The sequence below is a fragment of the Zeus faber genome (assembly GCF_960531495.2).
Source record: "Zeus faber genome assembly, chromosome: 5".
Lineage (NCBI taxonomy): Eukaryota > Metazoa > Chordata > Actinopteri > Zeiformes > Zeidae > Zeus > Zeus faber.
Window position 1 is genome coordinate 17,058,895 of NC_137192.1, and position 17,475 is coordinate 17,076,369.

The window sequence follows — 17,475 nt, forward strand, 5'->3', positions numbered from 1 at the left end:
CTTGTCACACATATCATTGAGACTTCCACAGATGCATCTGAATTGAATACATGAATGAATACATTTTGTTTCAGAAGTTGAAATATAGGAAATAAATATTATTTATTTAAAAAAAAGTTTTAGTACCAAATGCCCTTTGTACACCCATCTGTAAAAGTTTAACCGCATGTGTTTTTGTGCAGGTGAGGATGCTGGTGCAGAGCGATAACGGGAAGCTGCGTGCTGCTCTGGTGGGAAACCTGAAAAGTGCCGTGACGGCCTCGTTCCTCATGCTGCCAGAGAGCTTCAGTGAGGAAGACCTCTTCCTGCAGATAGCTGGCCTATCCTATGCTGGTAAGGAGACAACACAAAGGAATGAATATAGACACACGTACATACACACACACACACACACACGCCAAGAGTGGGAATCACCAGGTTACCCACAGTGCAATACTACCATGATATATTTACCATGATAATGATGGTATTACAATACAAGGGATTCTGTGATCCACACTATATTGCAAGGAAATCCTTCAGTCATATGCTATATTTATTCTGTACTTTTTTTAATGTGTTGTCTGTTTCACTGCATTTTACAAACGAGATGAAATAACAAAACATCACCCTCCCCTAATCAATTCTAAAAGAGTCCCGAAGGTGTTAATACGTAGTGACACTTTGGTAACGCAGTCTTATGTGGGGAAATTAAGTCATCTGTTGAGAGGGACAGCTACAGTTTATACAAATACCTCTGTGTCGATAAGAAGTAAAGCAATAAGTTGCATAATCAATACATTTTTGTGTCCCACCCTGAACATACACCCAAATGGTGCAACAGATTTTCACACCAGTTAAAGATAGTTATAGGAAAACCAACCTTTTGGAGTCAGACAATTGTATGTCTCCTTCCTACAACCCAGCTCCCTTCTAACTGGTTTTCTGTTTGACATCCAAAGTGTTTGATGCCACATTGGAAAGAAAGCACTTTAGCCTTGTCCATTCTAGCTTTGGCTTTTGCTTGTAAATTTTTAAATGCTCTGCAGTTATGGTTGTGGCTTGTGCTGCAAAAACACTTCACTGTGCACTCAACTGTTTCCAGCATGACCTAAGTGGAGCAAATGAATAATTATGTAAATAACTTTTTACATATTTATAAACAATTTTCACAAACTAAAAATGTAAATAAAAGCTCTTTTAGCCATTATATATTAACTGCGTTTTTCCATCATCATCATCATCATTTTGGACAAACACACAGTTACCCTGCCAAAAGGACTTTAGGGCCGGAAAGACTTGTTTTTATAGCCCATATCTGGGTGGGGTTTTGGTGTTTGGTTGGTGTGAGTCATGTTGTACCCCAGCATGAATGTTTAATTCAATTCAACTCAATTAAAATGTGTCAAGGATTAAGTGAATAGAGAGCTTGGAGGCTGATAAGGAAGACAAGCACAAAATAATTATGTTAAGAAGGTTTTGTATCATCATTATAGATAACTTTTTGAACATTGTCAATTTCCTTTTAATGTAGTAAAGTAGTTTGTTTGCTGTCCTTTAAGGTGATTTCAGAATGGTTATTGGAGAGGACAAGTCAAAGGTGGCCAATATTGTAAAAGACAACTTGCAGCATTTCCGGATTTTGTATACAAATATCCTGCAGGACTGCCCACAAGTGGTCTACAAGCCTCAACAGGGGAAACTAGAGGTGGGAAAACACACGGACGCATACATTTCTGCATGGAAATGTAATTGTCATTGCTGCATTTCAGGAAAAATTTATCAATTTTTTTTACACGTACAGCTCAACCTGGACACCAGGTTCAGTAACTACAATAAAAACTTGCCTTCAACGTTTATGCCGTGCATGGACAAAACACAATTTAGTTATCCATGACACCTTAATAGTATGAATGTGCTAGCCCAATCTTTATATTATATACAACATTTTCTCTTATCTCCCAATGCCTTCACATTTAAACCTTTTGGTTTCTTTAGTTTTTAAAAAAGTAATATTTTGGCAATGTGTTTACATTCTTGGCCATTTTTGTTAATTCATCACAATTTTAAAAAGTATTCTTAAACATGAATCAACAATAATTGGTGAAATACACTTTATTTACAGTATACATGTACTTCAGGTAAATCTAAAACCTGGCAGTTTGATGTTTTATTCTGATATAAAATGTGCTTGTATTTATTCTTAGAACTCTGAACACCATATCATACTATCCAAGTATTCTGGCTTGATGAGGAAGTACAGGATTTTTAAATGTAAAAGTTCCAGTTTGTCCTGGCTAGGATAAGGCGCAAACCTTACCCAGGCGGTTCAGTTTAAATGGGGCGTGACTCTTATTGGCTTCTTGCCTGATTCCAGCTTTAAATATAAGCTGACACACCAGGGACAGTGAGTATGATCACGTGTCCGTGTGGTCATGATGTGTGCAAGCATCCAAACAAGCATGGACATGTGTGCCGAAAAGCAGGTTTAGACACTGTAAGGCGCTACTCCTCTTCCGGTCCAAAAATAAAGTTTCATCACATCTCGTGTGTTCCACTGCCTCTGCCGCTTCCATGTAATACATGTCGAAATACTGCTGCAGAGGACCCAAGGCATCGCTGTCCTGGGAAAACAAAACAAAGAGAAATAATTCATTTGTGCCGTACTCGTCACAGGGTTTGGTTTCAATTCACTGTGAATCCAGTTTTTCAGAGAGCTATTTTAGTATAGTGTAAAAATGACAGGACGCTCTTAAGTGTTAATAGTGTATGTAAACGAGTGACTTAATTCAAATTGTGATGTCTGTGCTACTTTTATTCCTACCCAAAACTATTTGGAGGCCTTTCTCAATAGTTTTCCAGTGAAATGCTACCGAACCCATCCGAGGCTGAGAACTTGTTAACAACAACAACAACAACGGTACAGATTGTGTAAAGATCTTCTGGAGGTTTATTCTAACAATGTGTTGCCTAGTAACCAAACGGAGAGGAGAGATATAAACACGATTTTGTTCTTCTAGTGAGACGAGACCCTGTAGGCCAGTTCTCCCAGGTGATCTCCTCATTCCTTCTGGATCTTGGGTTGACCTGCAGGTGGATAAGAGTCCCGAGGGCCAGTTTGTCCAGCTGATGGCGCTCCCCCGGACTCTGCAGCAGAGGATCACAAGGCTGGTGGACCCTCCGGGGAAGAACCGAGACGTGGAGGAGATCCTGCTGCAGGTGGCACAGGACCCCGACTGCGGGGCCGTCGTACAACAAGGTGACGGAAGACGATAAAACCAGAACGCAGCCGTGTTTTCATTTTAATTGAATTATATCTTGACCCCACCAAGTGGACGGATGGGTGGGTGAATGGAGGTGGAGGGTGTGCCTCACGCAGAAGGGTTTTATCAAAGCGTGATTGATAAAATCTGTGTGTTTTCACTGTTCTGCAGGTATCGCTTCTATTGTGAAGTCCTCGAGTATACCACAGAGTGTTAAAGGCATTGCCACAGCTGGTAAGCATGTCCATCAACTGACTTTAACTATATTATGAAAATGTGTTAATGATGGATTGTTTTGAATTCAACATTTGGGCCTTATTATTATTTGGTATTATTTATAGTACATTTAGATATGTTTTCAGCTTGCCTGTCAATTATGGTGGGGAAAAAAAAAAGCTTTTAAATCTCATCAGCTGTTGCAGTATGACTTGTATGGGGTAAACACAAAAAATATATATGTACACATGAGTTCAAGCAATTAATTTACAATATTTTGTGCGTTTTGCTTCTCCCCAGGATTGTGGAAGACTGTGTCCTACAGCTCTAAGAAGCTGGTGAAGATGTGGAGAGGATGGAGGAGGAAGCCCTCCGTTCCGCAAGTGTCCTGATTCTGTCCGTTTGTTTTGGGGGACTCGTCTTTCTCTGTGACTGTCAGACAGACGAGGGCTGGAATGTCTCCTGTCCCTCGGGATCCCGTCTATTCCTCTGGGGAAAAACCCGGGCCAACCGCGCCCTTCCCCTTCGCAAACTCCACGCTGAATCACTGCTCCGTCCCGATGGGATCGTGGACAACATGCAAGGCTGTGTGGCAGTAGTCACTCTTCTTTCTATTGCACTAGATTATATGAGGAAACAGTCCTAAACCATGAAATGGCTTGAAGATGTGTTTTTTTTCCGAATGACAGAGGTTTTTACTGTGGCGAAATCACGGCAGAAAGAAGCGTTCTTGTACAAATATCTGGCAGTGACACTTGAGAGTATGGTTTTTAAAGGCACTTGTTACTATGAACCAGTTTGGCGGGGGGGGGGGGGGCAGAACCTACCGTTGTTAACACAATTCCGCACTTAGATTGTCTCATAATAGTGCCTCTTTCATATACCTAATGGAAAAGATCAGATAAAATCCAGAATTCTTTTGTTTTTTTTTCCCCATACTATAATGTTTTTGATGGTGTTGTTCTCACTGTATAGTTCTCTGACTACATCTCCTTGTTCAATGTGTTGTTAATAAAATACTGTAATGCATCACACCATGCCAAAAATAGTCGATGATTAGTAGAGCAGATGCTTTTCACCCCCCCCCCCCCCCCCCCCACAAAAAAAGACCCCCATACATCACGTTTGCGGGGTCGTGGCCCACAATTTGGGAACCGTTGGCGTCCTCCCAACTATAGAATGTGACGCTGACGTGGCCTTGCCTTTTAGAATATTCACACTTTGTTTTGCGCGAACACACACTTTGGAGGCACACTCAGAACCCTCCGAGGTGGATCAATCCCTCAGCTGTGTTTGTTTCTCTCCTGTGTTTCCTGAAGGGGTGACGTTCACTCGGGAGCGTTTCTTTTTTTTTTTTTTTTTTTTTATATTGCTGTTTAAAATATAACGCAGTGGTATTACAGTGGTTGGCCCGGATATTAGATCTGACGCCGTTAATCGATGCGTCTCATAACGCCTTCCTGATCATTCAAAAAATAAAAAGTAAACAACGCAAAAAAAAAACAACAAAAAAAAACCCCAACCCTCTGGCGGACGTGACGTCATGATGAATTACCATAATTTATGATGACATCATTCCTTGCGGCTCGACCAATCAGCGGCCAGTACTCTCACCACCTGCTAGGAACAGAATTCCATCATTCCAGGCATTCTCCCCCCCCCCTCCCTCCCTCCCTCCCCCTCCCTTCCTCGTTTACAACCAAGTTTGTCCCGAGTCGCGGCGGAGGGATCGCCCGCTGTCGTGTGTGTTTTAGACCGGGACGGGACGCCGCTCTCTTTTTGCCTCCTTCTCTCACCCCCCCACCACCACCCACCACCACCCACCACCACCACCGCGGATCCGCTGGATTTAAGTCGCCGTCGCGGTCGCTTCGGTTTTCACGCGGAGTAGTTGAAGCCCTGGCGGTTTTCAAAGTGGCGCTTACGGGAGGTACGTGGTTGTCCGCTCCGCTCCGCGCGGGCTGCCCCGCGTTCAGGTGCGGGATGAGGGAGGGAGGGAGGGGGGGGGACTTGTCCCCGACTTCAGTGTAGTGGACGAGGGGGAGCTGTGACCACCCGTGCGTCGAAACTCGAGTAATATTAACGAGCGACCGCACTTGGCTCGAGTGGCGAGGATTGCGTTTCACCGCACTGCGCCCCGCCGCCGCGTTACGTAAAGGGTCGCCAATTGATTCGCGCCACACGGCGACGTGTGTCGATGGTGGGTTTTAAACGCTAGCACTGCTTGGAGGCGGTTTGATGGGTGTTCGCTTTTTTTTTAAAGATATCCACGCGTTTTCCTGGTAATGTGAAGTGCGGTCGAAACTAAGCGGAACAACCCACATTGGAAACTCAACAAAACAATGAAACTGTTGAATGTTGTGAAAAGCCACGAGAGAGAGAGGGAGGGGGGGAGGCAGGCGTTTTAGGAACGCTTCAAGTGGGAAAGGAAGTCTGGAAGTCCACAGAAATCCCCAATTGCTGGGCGATGGATTGCGATATACGAGGCTAGATGTCGGCTCGGATTTGGTTATATCGCGATACAGTTCAATGTTTTTAAGGCCGAGTCGCAGGAAATGAACGCCGTTCCCCGTCGCCTCATACGCGGTTCTAATCGATGCCTCCACCTGCTTGGACATAACATCGCCGTTACTGATGGTTGTTCCTCAAATATCAAAAAGTAATGTTTGATTTTGTCGACGTGGCTCAGCACTCATTCCATTTATCGTGATACTTTATATATAGCTGTTTAACAACAACAACAACAACAAAAATAATATTAAAACCCCAAAACAACATACAAGTGAAAAATACTGGCGCGCCTCAGGCTTTTAGGACTTTCTGCAGAGTTCTTGAGTCTAAACAAACGGAACCTGTCGTGATTGATGTAGCCACTGCTCTATGACGTGGGTCTGCTGCTGCTGACATCTGTCCACCCCGTCCACACAGATAGCCAAGCATGGAGACACCGCTGGATGTTCTGTCGAGAGCAGCATCGCTAGTTCACGCAGATGACGAGAAACGTGAGTCCGTCTCCGTGTGTGTGTGTGTGTGTGTGTGGGTGTGTGTGTGTGTTCGGGCTGAGATGACGCTCGGCTGCAAGTCGATCTGTGCGTAAGAGAGATGGATGAAGAGGGACATGGGAGGTCACGACGTGCGCCTGGTCTGGAGCGCTCCATGCGTGCAGGGTGTGCTGACTACCATTTCATTTCTATAACAACTCTGTTGTTACACCTCCATTGAGTACAACAATATGTTTAACTCCGGGTGGACGTCCCGCTCCTTCGCCATGAGACAATACCTGTCTTTGTAACTGGGTTGCACCACAGTTGGAGATACTGTATATAGGCAAATAAGAGCCACCATGCTTAACTGCCAGCAGCTTGTGTTAACCTACGTTGCCTAGAATGTGGCCGGAGTGGTTCTAAAACACGATGCTGCCTTTCCTTCCCCTCAGTATCTTTCTTTATACTTGATCCCTCCATCTCTCTCTCTCTCTCTCTCTCTCTCTCTCTCTCTCTCTCTCTCTCTCTCTGTCTCTCTCTCTCTCTCTCTCTCTCTCTCTCTCTCTCCGCCACTGTCTTGCTTTGTTTGTCTCGGTCTGTCTTTCTGCATCTCTCTGCCCATGCTCTCTAACTCCTACTCTCCTTTTAAACCTCTATCTGTGTATGTTTCTTCATTTCTAATAATGTCCGAGGAGTTGAAGCATTGGCGGGGGGGGAAATAAAAAAATTCCTTCCGAGATTAAGAAGCAATAGCCAATCCCTCTCAGCAGGCCCCTGCTTAGCCAGCACAGCCCTGCACTGGGTGAATTATATGGCGACACCAACCATTCAACAAATGGTGCAATGATTCTTTTATCCAGGGATTTGCTGATAATTAAAGTGTTAAGGTTAGGATAGGCATATTCTTTGCTCAATGCAATTGAACTGAGATTTAAGTATCTACTTGCTGTCTAATTGGTTGAAACTTTAACCCACTTTGACCATTCTCGAGGAGGCATAATGGTTTAGTGGAGGCTGATGGATTTCACAATTCTGTCACATTTCATTGTTTCCACAAGCATAGTTGTTTATAATAAAGTTTCACAGGTGTTTTAAATGTGTGGAGGATCCATTCAAACAGATAATGGGCTGAATAACTTCCAATCATTTTAGACCTATATGTTATTGTATAGAAGGCGGCACAAGTAGAAAGGGGAAGAAAATGTTTTAGTCTTGCTCATTAACTATACGTTTAACCGTGGAAAAAAAAAAAATGTAAAATGATCTCCGTTCTTTGTGGGTCAAGTGAAAGATTAGGAGTGACAGCTTGAAAGAGTTCCAACTGTCATTATCTGCCGTGTTTCTGGGTTGCTCCCATAATGCTTTGCTTTATATGAGCTCAATACAAGCTCTTGCACCTCTTGAGTAAAATGGAATGGGAGCTCTCCTTCCCTCCTCCCTGTCCCTCCCTCGCTCCCCTGTGGTGTTATTGTTTTTTTGCTTCTCCGCTGATGTCACTTTTTTATTGTGGGCTGGGCATAGTCTCTTTGTCCAGACACAATGCACTCAACCTGTTTCTATAATAGTCTGAAGAAAGAACAGGCAGTCAGCCAGCCAGTGTGCTAAACCCGTCCAATAGACCTAGCCAATAGACTTATAGACTAACCCCCGTACTTAGCCAATCTGCAAACTAAATAGCCAAAACACATGGTGCAGGTAGAAAGGCAAAAAGAAGTTGAGTCAGAAAATGAAAGCAGTTAAGTCAGAAAGGTCATCCCACTTGTTTGCATTTATGACAGACCTTTGAAATGCCTGTGCAGTGCTCGCTGCCAGAGCACTTGACGTGCAAAGAGGCCGGGGCTGCTTCCTTCACAATAGCTGCTTTTACTCAGCGGAGCTAAACGGGGCTTGTTAGGGCAAGTGCTGAATTGAGTATTGTTTAGAATTGAGAATTTAAACCATTGCCCATTAATTTAAAACAATGCCACTGCTAACTTACTTATAGTAATTTAAAAAAAATCCAACGGTTATCACAAAATAATAGTATAAATTAAATTTTTGACCACAAAAAAATATTTGTGCGAAATATGAATGTTGGAGGTATTGAATGAAATGTGTTGAAATTTGGAATATTTTGACCAAGACCGTAATGTTGTTTTTGTTGCTATCATGCCCCAGTTACCCTGGACGCTTTCAAACAACAGCAACAATCCATGCTGTTTTTACTGTTCTGTGAAAGGGAATGTTATCTTTAACAGCTATCAGTAAAGTTTGTCTTTGATGAAAGCTAGCCCCAAACTTTACTAGTGATATGTGTTTGAGTTAAGTGAAAGAAAAAAATACTAATAGAGGACCGTGCGGTAGTCTGGGGGGAAAATAGGTGGAAAATAAACAAGCATGTGGGTCAATACAGATTCTGCTATTTACAAGAAAACATGCTACCACATTTGTATGGGAGACGTTCTCTCTCATTTGCCATCTTCCATTGATCTCACAACGCAAGCAAAATAAATCATCACCGTGAGCACTGTAGTCTCATGCATTTAGTTTGGGGCTGCAAGATGCAACTGATTCTACTAGTGTCATACTGAAGGAAAACTAGTTGAAGTTATTCAATAGTGTAGAACAGTGGCTAGTATTTGGACCAGTGTTCCATGTAATTTGGCTTCAGTGTCACCCAACAAAGGTGTTATCTTGAGAAGAAAGTGATGCTATGAATAACATAAGCATAATGTATACATTATGCTTATGTCATCAATGGCATGACTTTCTTTATTAATTCTTTATTAACTTTCAGAGGAAAATAAAATTTCACTTCAGAGCCGCGGCCTACTAAATGCATATTATGCGCTTAGTAGGCTGTGGCTCTGAAGTGATCTGAAAGTTAGTAAACAATAATATTGATATTTTAATTTATGTACAGATCCAGATTTATGTCACTGTATGTAGGCTGGAAAGTGACCCTGCCGACCAGGAAGGGGTGTCTAGCCCTCGGGCATCTCAGGAGGGTGGGGTTCTGCTTTGAGGGCATCCATCACTAACTGGCATGCCTAGAGGCTCTAAATGGAACTGACTAAAACTGGCTCTAAATTAAAATGAAACAAATAACAAATGAACTCCAGATTCTGCATACAACTGTGCTAAGAGATCAAAATTGTTCTTGACCAATATTTAATTATTGCTGTTGGAAAAAGTTTCTAATGTTCTTTCTCCGTTGTTCCAGCTACCTGATAGTTTAGTCTCTTGCTGTTGTGTTGGACAAATGCTGTCCAACACCGATTTGTCACATCTATTAATTGTGTCATTTTTAACTCTTGCTAAGACCTCAATGAATTTGTATAAAATAGTATAAAATAAAAGAAAAGTGGTGTATTGTCAAAAAAAACTCCTTGTAAATGTAGGGATTGTATAAAATGTCTCCGCTGGTCACCTGAAAATAAAGGCTCTTACAACGAGCTGTCAAGTCGTCAAAAGATCTTTGCATACAGAAGCATTTTCTTCTCAAGGATGGCGTGCGTTAAAGCCAATAATCCCAGAAAAGGGCCTGTGGTTTTTGGCCATAATCAAGGCCTGGAATAAAGGCCCCTTGATTTTAGAAGGAGCCACAACAAAAGGCCAACTGCTGCCACAAGAAGGAGGTGGGCTGACGTCTGGTCCATTCTCTCTGTTCCGGTGCTGTACACACAGAGATACAAATACATACAAACACCCTTGCTTGTTTATTAGCATGGACGCACACGCAAACAGATGCTCTCTCTTTTTCTCGACTTCTCCCTCTCTTTCTCTCGATGTATACCTCTTTCTCTCGTTGTTACAGTTTCCATGGCTTGTTCAAACATCCCAGTCTTTTCCTAGCCCCGGGTCAGTGTTTGGTCTGAGAGAAGTAGTCCATTAAAACTTTCTGTGCAAGTCTCCATGACCAAGGCAAGTGTAGGTATTTAGTGGTGGTGAGGCTAATCCTTGCAATATGGGATAAATATACATATTTACAACCCCCTATAATTAAAATGTATTTTAAATTACAGTATGTGGTTCGCCCCACTTTTGATTTAACAGACAGACTTATAATCGGACCTCCAGTTTAAATGCATATACTAACTAGGAAGTAAATCTAACCCAAGATGGATTTACACCCCCATGATCTGAAATGTGTGAAATGGCTTGTCTTGAATTACATTTGGTAATTTTGTTTTGTGTGTTTACATATTTCATAGTTTGGGCAGATGTCGCTTTTAGAAAGTAGAGAAAATTTAAATAAGAGACTCTGCATGGTGACTCATGCTGCCCTTCAAGCAAGTCAAATTTCAATTTAGACGTGTGTGTGTGTGTGTGTGTGTGTGTGTGTGTGTGTGTGTGTGTGTGTGTGTGTGTGTGTGTGTGTGTGTGTGTGTGTGTGTGTGTGTGTGTGTGTGTGTGTGTGTGTGTGTGTGTGTGTGTGTGTGTTCTTCAGCTGAGTATGGGTGTGTCCTCCAGTTTGTCAGTGTTTTGACTGTTCTGTCATCGTAGTCAGGGTTACATTACACAGCAAGACTGAAAACGAACACTCTGGGACAGGGGAGCCATCAAAGATTTACTGCGTTGGTTTTTATCAAAGATATCCCAAAAAGCGTGTGTTCCTGGGTTTGTCTGAGCTATTTAGAATCTATATAGAAAGGGATTATGTATTTGTCTCATCCTGGTCTGACCACCACCACTTGCTGGTTTCGTCAGCCCCTACAGTATGTGTTGTCTTGTATACATTTGCCCCGCTCTGCCCTGTTTAAAATGTAAAAATAATTGATCAAAGTATGCATGATCAAAGTGTTTATAGAGCATACTTATTTCTTCTTGTGTTGTCTGCTTAACCCCTTATACCAAAAATAGATTATAAAGAACACAAAAGCGGAGGTATTTAAATTTTCCTAATCCTGACTTTAAACAAAAGGTTTGATACACGGTGCGAGTGATTTGCAATTGGTTGTCTTTCTCATTGATTACTTACACTTAAGGTGCTAGATGTAGACATTAACTAGTCCAATACTTGAAAGTTGCCATCTAACTAGCTCAGAGACCAACAAAGTAACATTGAAGGACTGGTTCAACTGCTTCCTGGTCCAGAGTTTGAGCTCCAACGATGTCGGCCATGTCAATGTTGACTCCTCACACACAGTTAAAGCTCTTACCAAGAGGACAAGCTTCCAAGGGAAAAATAATGTTAAGCCTTGTCATTTATATATATATTTTTATTTCAGACTGTAGAGCTTTAGTGGGGGGTGCAAGGCCTAAATATTTCATTGGTCTCTTAAAGATAAATAAACTCTTCAAGATCATTTGATGCTTCATGAACCTTACGCGTTTCCTCCTGTCAGGCTTGATTGCGAGTATTTCAGCACTACTGTCCTTATAGAGCAAACAGATGTCTAGTTTTAATAGTAGGGCATTGCCTTTGTCTGTCTATGCCAGCCAGACTGTGTTAATAAAAAGCGTAATTTACTGTATTTGTATGCCTTTGTTTTTCCCTTATCAGGTCTTCACTCAGTGTTTATAGCTCTCAGCAGTGTTGAGTGTCAGGCGGTATGATGGCATGCTCTGTAAACTGTGTTTGACTTATCGTTTCCTATCTAGGCTTGTGGCTCAGGGAGCCTGATGTAGATAAATCTCCTCTTATCTGCAAAGTCTTATTGCTGTTATAAGGTTCTCAATATTTTATAAGGTAGAAGTGACATACAAACATCTGTGATATAGGAGCCCTGGTCCTTGCTGAAGTGAATTGCTTGGAAATTTGCACATTTGCTAATTCAAGGCAGATGAAAGGGAATAAAGCTGGCAGCTCATCTCCCATTGTTTTCCTTTCTCTCCTCATCTGCCCTTCCACCCACCCCTGTCTTCGGTTTTTCTGGCTGGTTTCCTCATCGGCACTGGGTGGGTAGCTTGTTATGCTTCATCAAGCAGCCATTAAAAGCTGAGAGGAAAGGGGCAACCGTGGCCGCAGGGTCAAAGGTCGGGCTTTGAAGGTCACAGGGCCGAATACAACGGGGCCTTGTTTTGTTTTTATTTTTTTGATATTCACTTTTCATCTTATTAATGTGCTGCTCTGCTGCAGCTTCTCACTTTGCTTAAACCCAACCCAACAGGGCAAAGTTTTAAGCCTTAAAAAAACAGGACTCTTTGAAAATTGGAAACTCATATAATAGGTGCACATTTTTTGTTTTTAACTAACAGTAATATCATTTTTTGCAACAGCCAAAATACATCCCAAGCGTAATGTTGGCCACAGCAGGTTGCTACTAGGAAGCAACACAACGTCCAGTTTCTAGTCTCTTACAATAGGACGCAGGTAAACAAAAGAGCTGATTTGGGGACTTGCAATGAAAACCTGGTAAAATGCATGGTTTGTGACCATATTTTTTCAGTATAACATATGAAGACCATCTGTATAATAACATATTGAGTTGACCAATTTTAAAAGCTTCAAACCTTGCCCCACTGGTCTGCATACAGTATAAGCACAGTGAGAGGATGCAGCAGAGCGGTGAGCGTTTGAGGTTGTGCTATGAACAGTGATGGAACTAACATTTTAATAATGCCTGGGTTGAAAAATGGCAAACCTATCCTGTGAGAAGAGCACAACTATGACCCTAAATAGCAGCGCAACACCACCCGAATGAGTTAGAAGCTTTCAGGAAATATAATATAATATTAAGAAAACCTAGGGAATAGAGTAACGTTCCAATGCTGTCCACACTGGTTGTTTAGTGCCAGGGCTGCTGTGTTGAAGGGAATCTTCTCTCAAAAGCATTTAAGCAATGCATGTTTTTCATTCCTCTCTTTTTGATAACAGTTTCTGTAGTTCCACACAAATACTGTTTTATAACCCTTAGTAGTTATTTATGTCAATAAAATATGACAAATCTGTCAAAGCTTTAATTTGATCTGATTTTATTTTTCAAAACATGAATGAACTTAATGACTCCTACATACATTATGTCCTTGTGGTACTTGTGGTTGTACGAGAATTAACGTTGCTCCCCCGCACACACCAGATAGAGAACCATGTTCATCACATCTCACAGTAAATATTTTATGTGCTGCAGTCAGCTATACCTGGAAGAATGCATTAACTTAATGCATTAACTATAAAATGTTTTTTAAAAATCCTAGTGATGACATAAAAGAAAGTTGATCGGTGTATGGTGGTGTACCATAGTCAGCTTTCAGCAAAAGTTTCCCATCTAGCTGTAGTGCGCCATCTAGCTGTAGTGCGCTTTGTTCTCCTCTCACTCCTGGAGTGAGAGGAGAACAAGAAACGCAGTATGTAGAGGAATGCAAGGAAAGGCTAGTGGAACTGTTGGTCAGTAGAGAATCCTTCTACAAGTTGGAGGTCAGAGGTCATCCATCAGGGAAAGTACTTTTCACAGTTTGGCTGTCCTGTTGCTGTCACTGAAGCCAAGATAAGTGTCTTGTGCAGGGGTGGACTGGTAATCTGGCATACCACGCATTTTCCCAGTGGGCCAGTGCACAATGGGGCCGAGAAAAAATAAATAAAAAAGAAAGTTGTCCAACAGTCAACCCATAAAGCAGGGACAGCGGCCCATTGGTTATTTTTCTATACTGACACTGGGCTGGCCTAATCACATCTCCTACTAGGCCCCACCCCTCCCCCCTTCCTCTGTTTCTTGTGTCAGATGCCACGGCTCAGAGATCGGCAGCGCGATCAGAGTGATTTTTAACAGGGAGGCTTCTCACTCAGAAGTCACTCACTTATCCCCCCTCAGCTTGGCCGCCTGGGCCAAAAATGCCTGGGCCAATTTTTTGTCCCAGTCCAGCTTAGGCTTGGGCCATCGTGCAAAATTCCAATCGCTGATTGCTGGGGGGCAGCGATACGATTTTATGGGGGGTTTGCACGCACATAAAATCTTATGTAATGTGGCAAATGCGTTCTCCCCGTTCCAGAAGTCCAGGATTTATTATTTACAAGTAAAGTATTTACACAAAAACATCCAGATTGTACTAAAGTAAGTCACTGTCGGGACACTGGAGACACACAAGTTTTCTTGGAACGAGACGGAACAGTCCCTTAACTCAGTTTTGTTTAAAAACTGTCTCATACATGTAGGAAACAAACGAAAATAAATAGATCTAAAATAAGACAGACACAGGAGCCGGCGCGCACCGCTGTCTGGAGGAAAAAAAAAAACAAACTCTGCCTGCTAGGCGGTTTATGTTTAGGTTTATGTTTTTCATTTTCCATACAAGTAAGAACCTAAGGAAACAAAATAAATGAAAATCTTTCTGTATGAGATTATATTACATATTGCTATATTATTATCATCACCCCATGGTTCCCTTTTTATCAGGCGCGTTTTGTTTTTTGTTTTTTTTTAAGCGTGAATGGGCATCGACGCAGCGGATTGCCTGGGCAAGAGATAGGTAGGTAGGTAGGTAGGGAGGGAGGGAGGGAGGGAGCACCTGCCCCTCCTAGTCTGTGCACGGGACTGTAGAGCGGGGAAGTGAGATCCGATCACCAGTGGTTACTCGACAGCTCTGAGCGGAGAGAGGGAGAGCCTCCGACCCCTCTCTCCCTCCTTGTCTCCCCTTAAATTTCAGAACACGGTAAACTGCACTTACACCATTTCAATGCTCAGATTTTTACTGGCGGTTAAAAAAAATAAAATAATCCGTCATCAATGTCAATTGCGATCAATGGAGTCGATTGCGATTTAGATGATTTAGTCATAAATCTGCCCAAGCCTAGTCCAGCCCTTGTCTTGTGATGTATCATAAAAATATTGTAACTCAGAACTTAATTTTTCTTGTTGGATCGATCATATAATTAGTAGCACTTTACGAAAAGATCGAATTCAGTAGTATTTGTTAAAGCACTACAAGGCCCAGTTTGAACGTTTGTCTTAAAGTGCGGATCTCAGGGGCCCGCACAATAAACACGCACGCGCCCAATCCAGTGCTGCTGCAATGTGCAGTGGCTTGGCGCGCATGCATGAAAAGTCCATGGATACAGAAACCGGTCACCGAGGGCTACATCATTGAGTTCTCCTGCCCCCCCGCCAGCTTTCAGGGGAAAAGTGAAATTGGTGATCCGGGCCTGTCAAGCAGGGGTTCTTGCGAGAGAAATAGATTCTCTGCTGAGAAAGGGAGTGATACAGAGCATCCCGGTAGAGCGGGAGGCACTAGGACACGACAGCAGATACTTTGTTGTCCCCAAAAAAGATTGGAATTTTTCTGACCATGGAGTTGGACTCTGTTTCTAGGATGGTCCGTCAGGCCATCAAGTCATGCGCGTCACAGTTCAGACCCGGACAGTCAGTGACGTCACATTTCTGTCAGAAACTACTGGGAATGATGGTGTCAGCGGCCGTGGCACTACCCCACTACATGCTGGCAGCCGGGGCATTCCAAGGGTGGAATGCAGTTTCCACCCATTGAAGGACAAGCACAGCAGGGTGACTGTCACTGAGGTGCAAGAGGATCTTGTCAGTGGGGAGAAGTGCACTGTTCCTTCGTGCAGGATCTGTGCTGGGGAAATCGGTGAAATGGATCGGCGAGCTGCAGGCACTGTCAGTCCACCCATCCTGCATACAGTTTGTGGATGGAGGTGATGAAGTGGTCATGCGTCCTAATGCTTCTTTCACCCCGAGGGTCATTCCCACTCTGTTTCGGAGTCAGGTCATTGAGTTAGTGGCCTTCTCCTCACCGCCTTTTGAGTCAGGGGAGCAGGAGAGGCTTAACACTTTGTGCCCAGTTCGGGCACCGCGGTGTTATATGGACCGCACAAGGGGATTTAGGCGCGGGGAGCAGTTGTTTTTGTGCTTCGGCGCCCAAGCAAAGGGTAGGCTCCTGTCCAAGGAGTAATTGGCTCATTGGCTGGTGGAAGCATAGACTTGACCTACAGGAGCCTGTCATTAGAGGCTCCTCAGGGCCTGTATGCACACTCCACCAGGGGAGTGTTCTCCTCTTGGGCCCTCTTCAGGGGGGCGTCGGTGGAGGATATGACATTACTAGGTTTGCACTGCCGCATGCCGTATTTGGCGCACAGACCTGAGTATGCAGATGTTACAGAAAGTATCCCACAAGCATTTTTCCTCACACGTCCACTCATGTATACCTTATTATGTGAACCTCCCTCGGGTGATCACCATACTATCGCGTGATGGTATATGGTCCAATGGGTAATAGATTGCAGTAATAGATTGCAGGGAACTTATGCGTTGCGTAGGCAACCACGGTTCCCTGAGGAGGGACCAGAAATATTACTACGGTACGGTGCCCTTCCGAGGCGCTCAGCAGCTAAAAGAGGAGGAAGCGGAAGTCAATCCGCAAAATACTGTATACCTGCGGGGGTGAGACGAAAGTGCAGTGTCGTCACTTCCTCTGCTTTCTGCCTTCGATTGGATTAGGTGATCTGATGATCAGTCCCATGAGTAATAGATCTGGTCCCTCCTTTGGGAAGCGTGGTTGCCTCCAAAGCCCAGATGTTTTTCATTATAGATCCCCTTTAACCTGTGTTAGATTTTATGAAGATCTAGAAAAATGTCAAAACTAGGCCAATTCTCCTCTCCCCTGAAGTGAGTGTGGGATGAAACAATTTGTGGAAGTCTTTGGGAGGTTTCCTATATCTCACCACACACACACACACACACACACACACACAATACAAAGGTGGAAGAACACCAGTATACAGCAGCTTTACCTCCATAGAATTACTTACCTTTTTTTTTTTTTTTTGTTGTTTACATGGAGCAACCTGATATTTCCTCTCCTGATGTGTGTACAAACGCTCCCATGAAACCTGTGTTTAGGTCTGACAGTGTTTTGTTGCCTTGTGTTGTGGTAATCCTGTGAAGTGACTTCTTGGCGGTATCACCCAAAGCTCTCCATAGAAAACTGAGCTTTTAGTTTACAGTGTCAAATACTGTACACTAACAGCAGGAGTGGATCTACATTAGCTTAGCTTAGTTCATACAATTTTAAGGAAATATTTAAGCTTAAGTTTTCCATTTTCCTTGGAAACTTTTCTACCCACCATAACTTAAAATGCAGGTTTCTTTTTATCATAT

The 17,475-nt window shown here is 43.0% G+C and overlaps 2 protein-coding genes across 2 annotated transcripts in view; both read left to right on the forward strand.

Annotated features, from left to right (window-relative positions):
* Nucleotides 1–4,436, forward strand: part of tamm41 (TAM41 mitochondrial translocator assembly and maintenance homolog) — a 5,664-nt gene extending 1,228 nt beyond the window's left edge. The window contains exons 4-8 of the mRNA XM_080000275.1: nucleotides 183–333; nucleotides 1,542–1,687; nucleotides 3,073–3,238; nucleotides 3,414–3,476; nucleotides 3,759–4,436. Of these exons, the coding sequence (XP_079856401.1) occupies nucleotides 183–333; nucleotides 1,542–1,687; nucleotides 3,073–3,238; nucleotides 3,414–3,476; nucleotides 3,759–3,850 (618 nt within the window). The 3' untranslated portion in view covers nucleotides 3,851–4,436. The remainder of the gene's footprint in view (nucleotides 1–182; nucleotides 334–1,541; nucleotides 1,688–3,072; nucleotides 3,239–3,413; nucleotides 3,477–3,758) is intronic.
* A 1,959-nt stretch (nucleotides 4,437–6,395) lies between these two features.
* Nucleotides 6,396–17,475, forward strand: part of vgll4b (vestigial-like family member 4b) — a 40,495-nt gene continuing 29,415 nt past the window's right edge. The window contains exon 1 of the mRNA XM_080001542.1: nucleotides 6,396–6,460. Coding sequence (XP_079857668.1) covers nucleotides 6,397–6,460 — 64 coding nt within the window. The 5' untranslated portion in view covers nucleotide 6,396. The remainder of the gene's footprint in view (nucleotides 6,461–17,475) is intronic.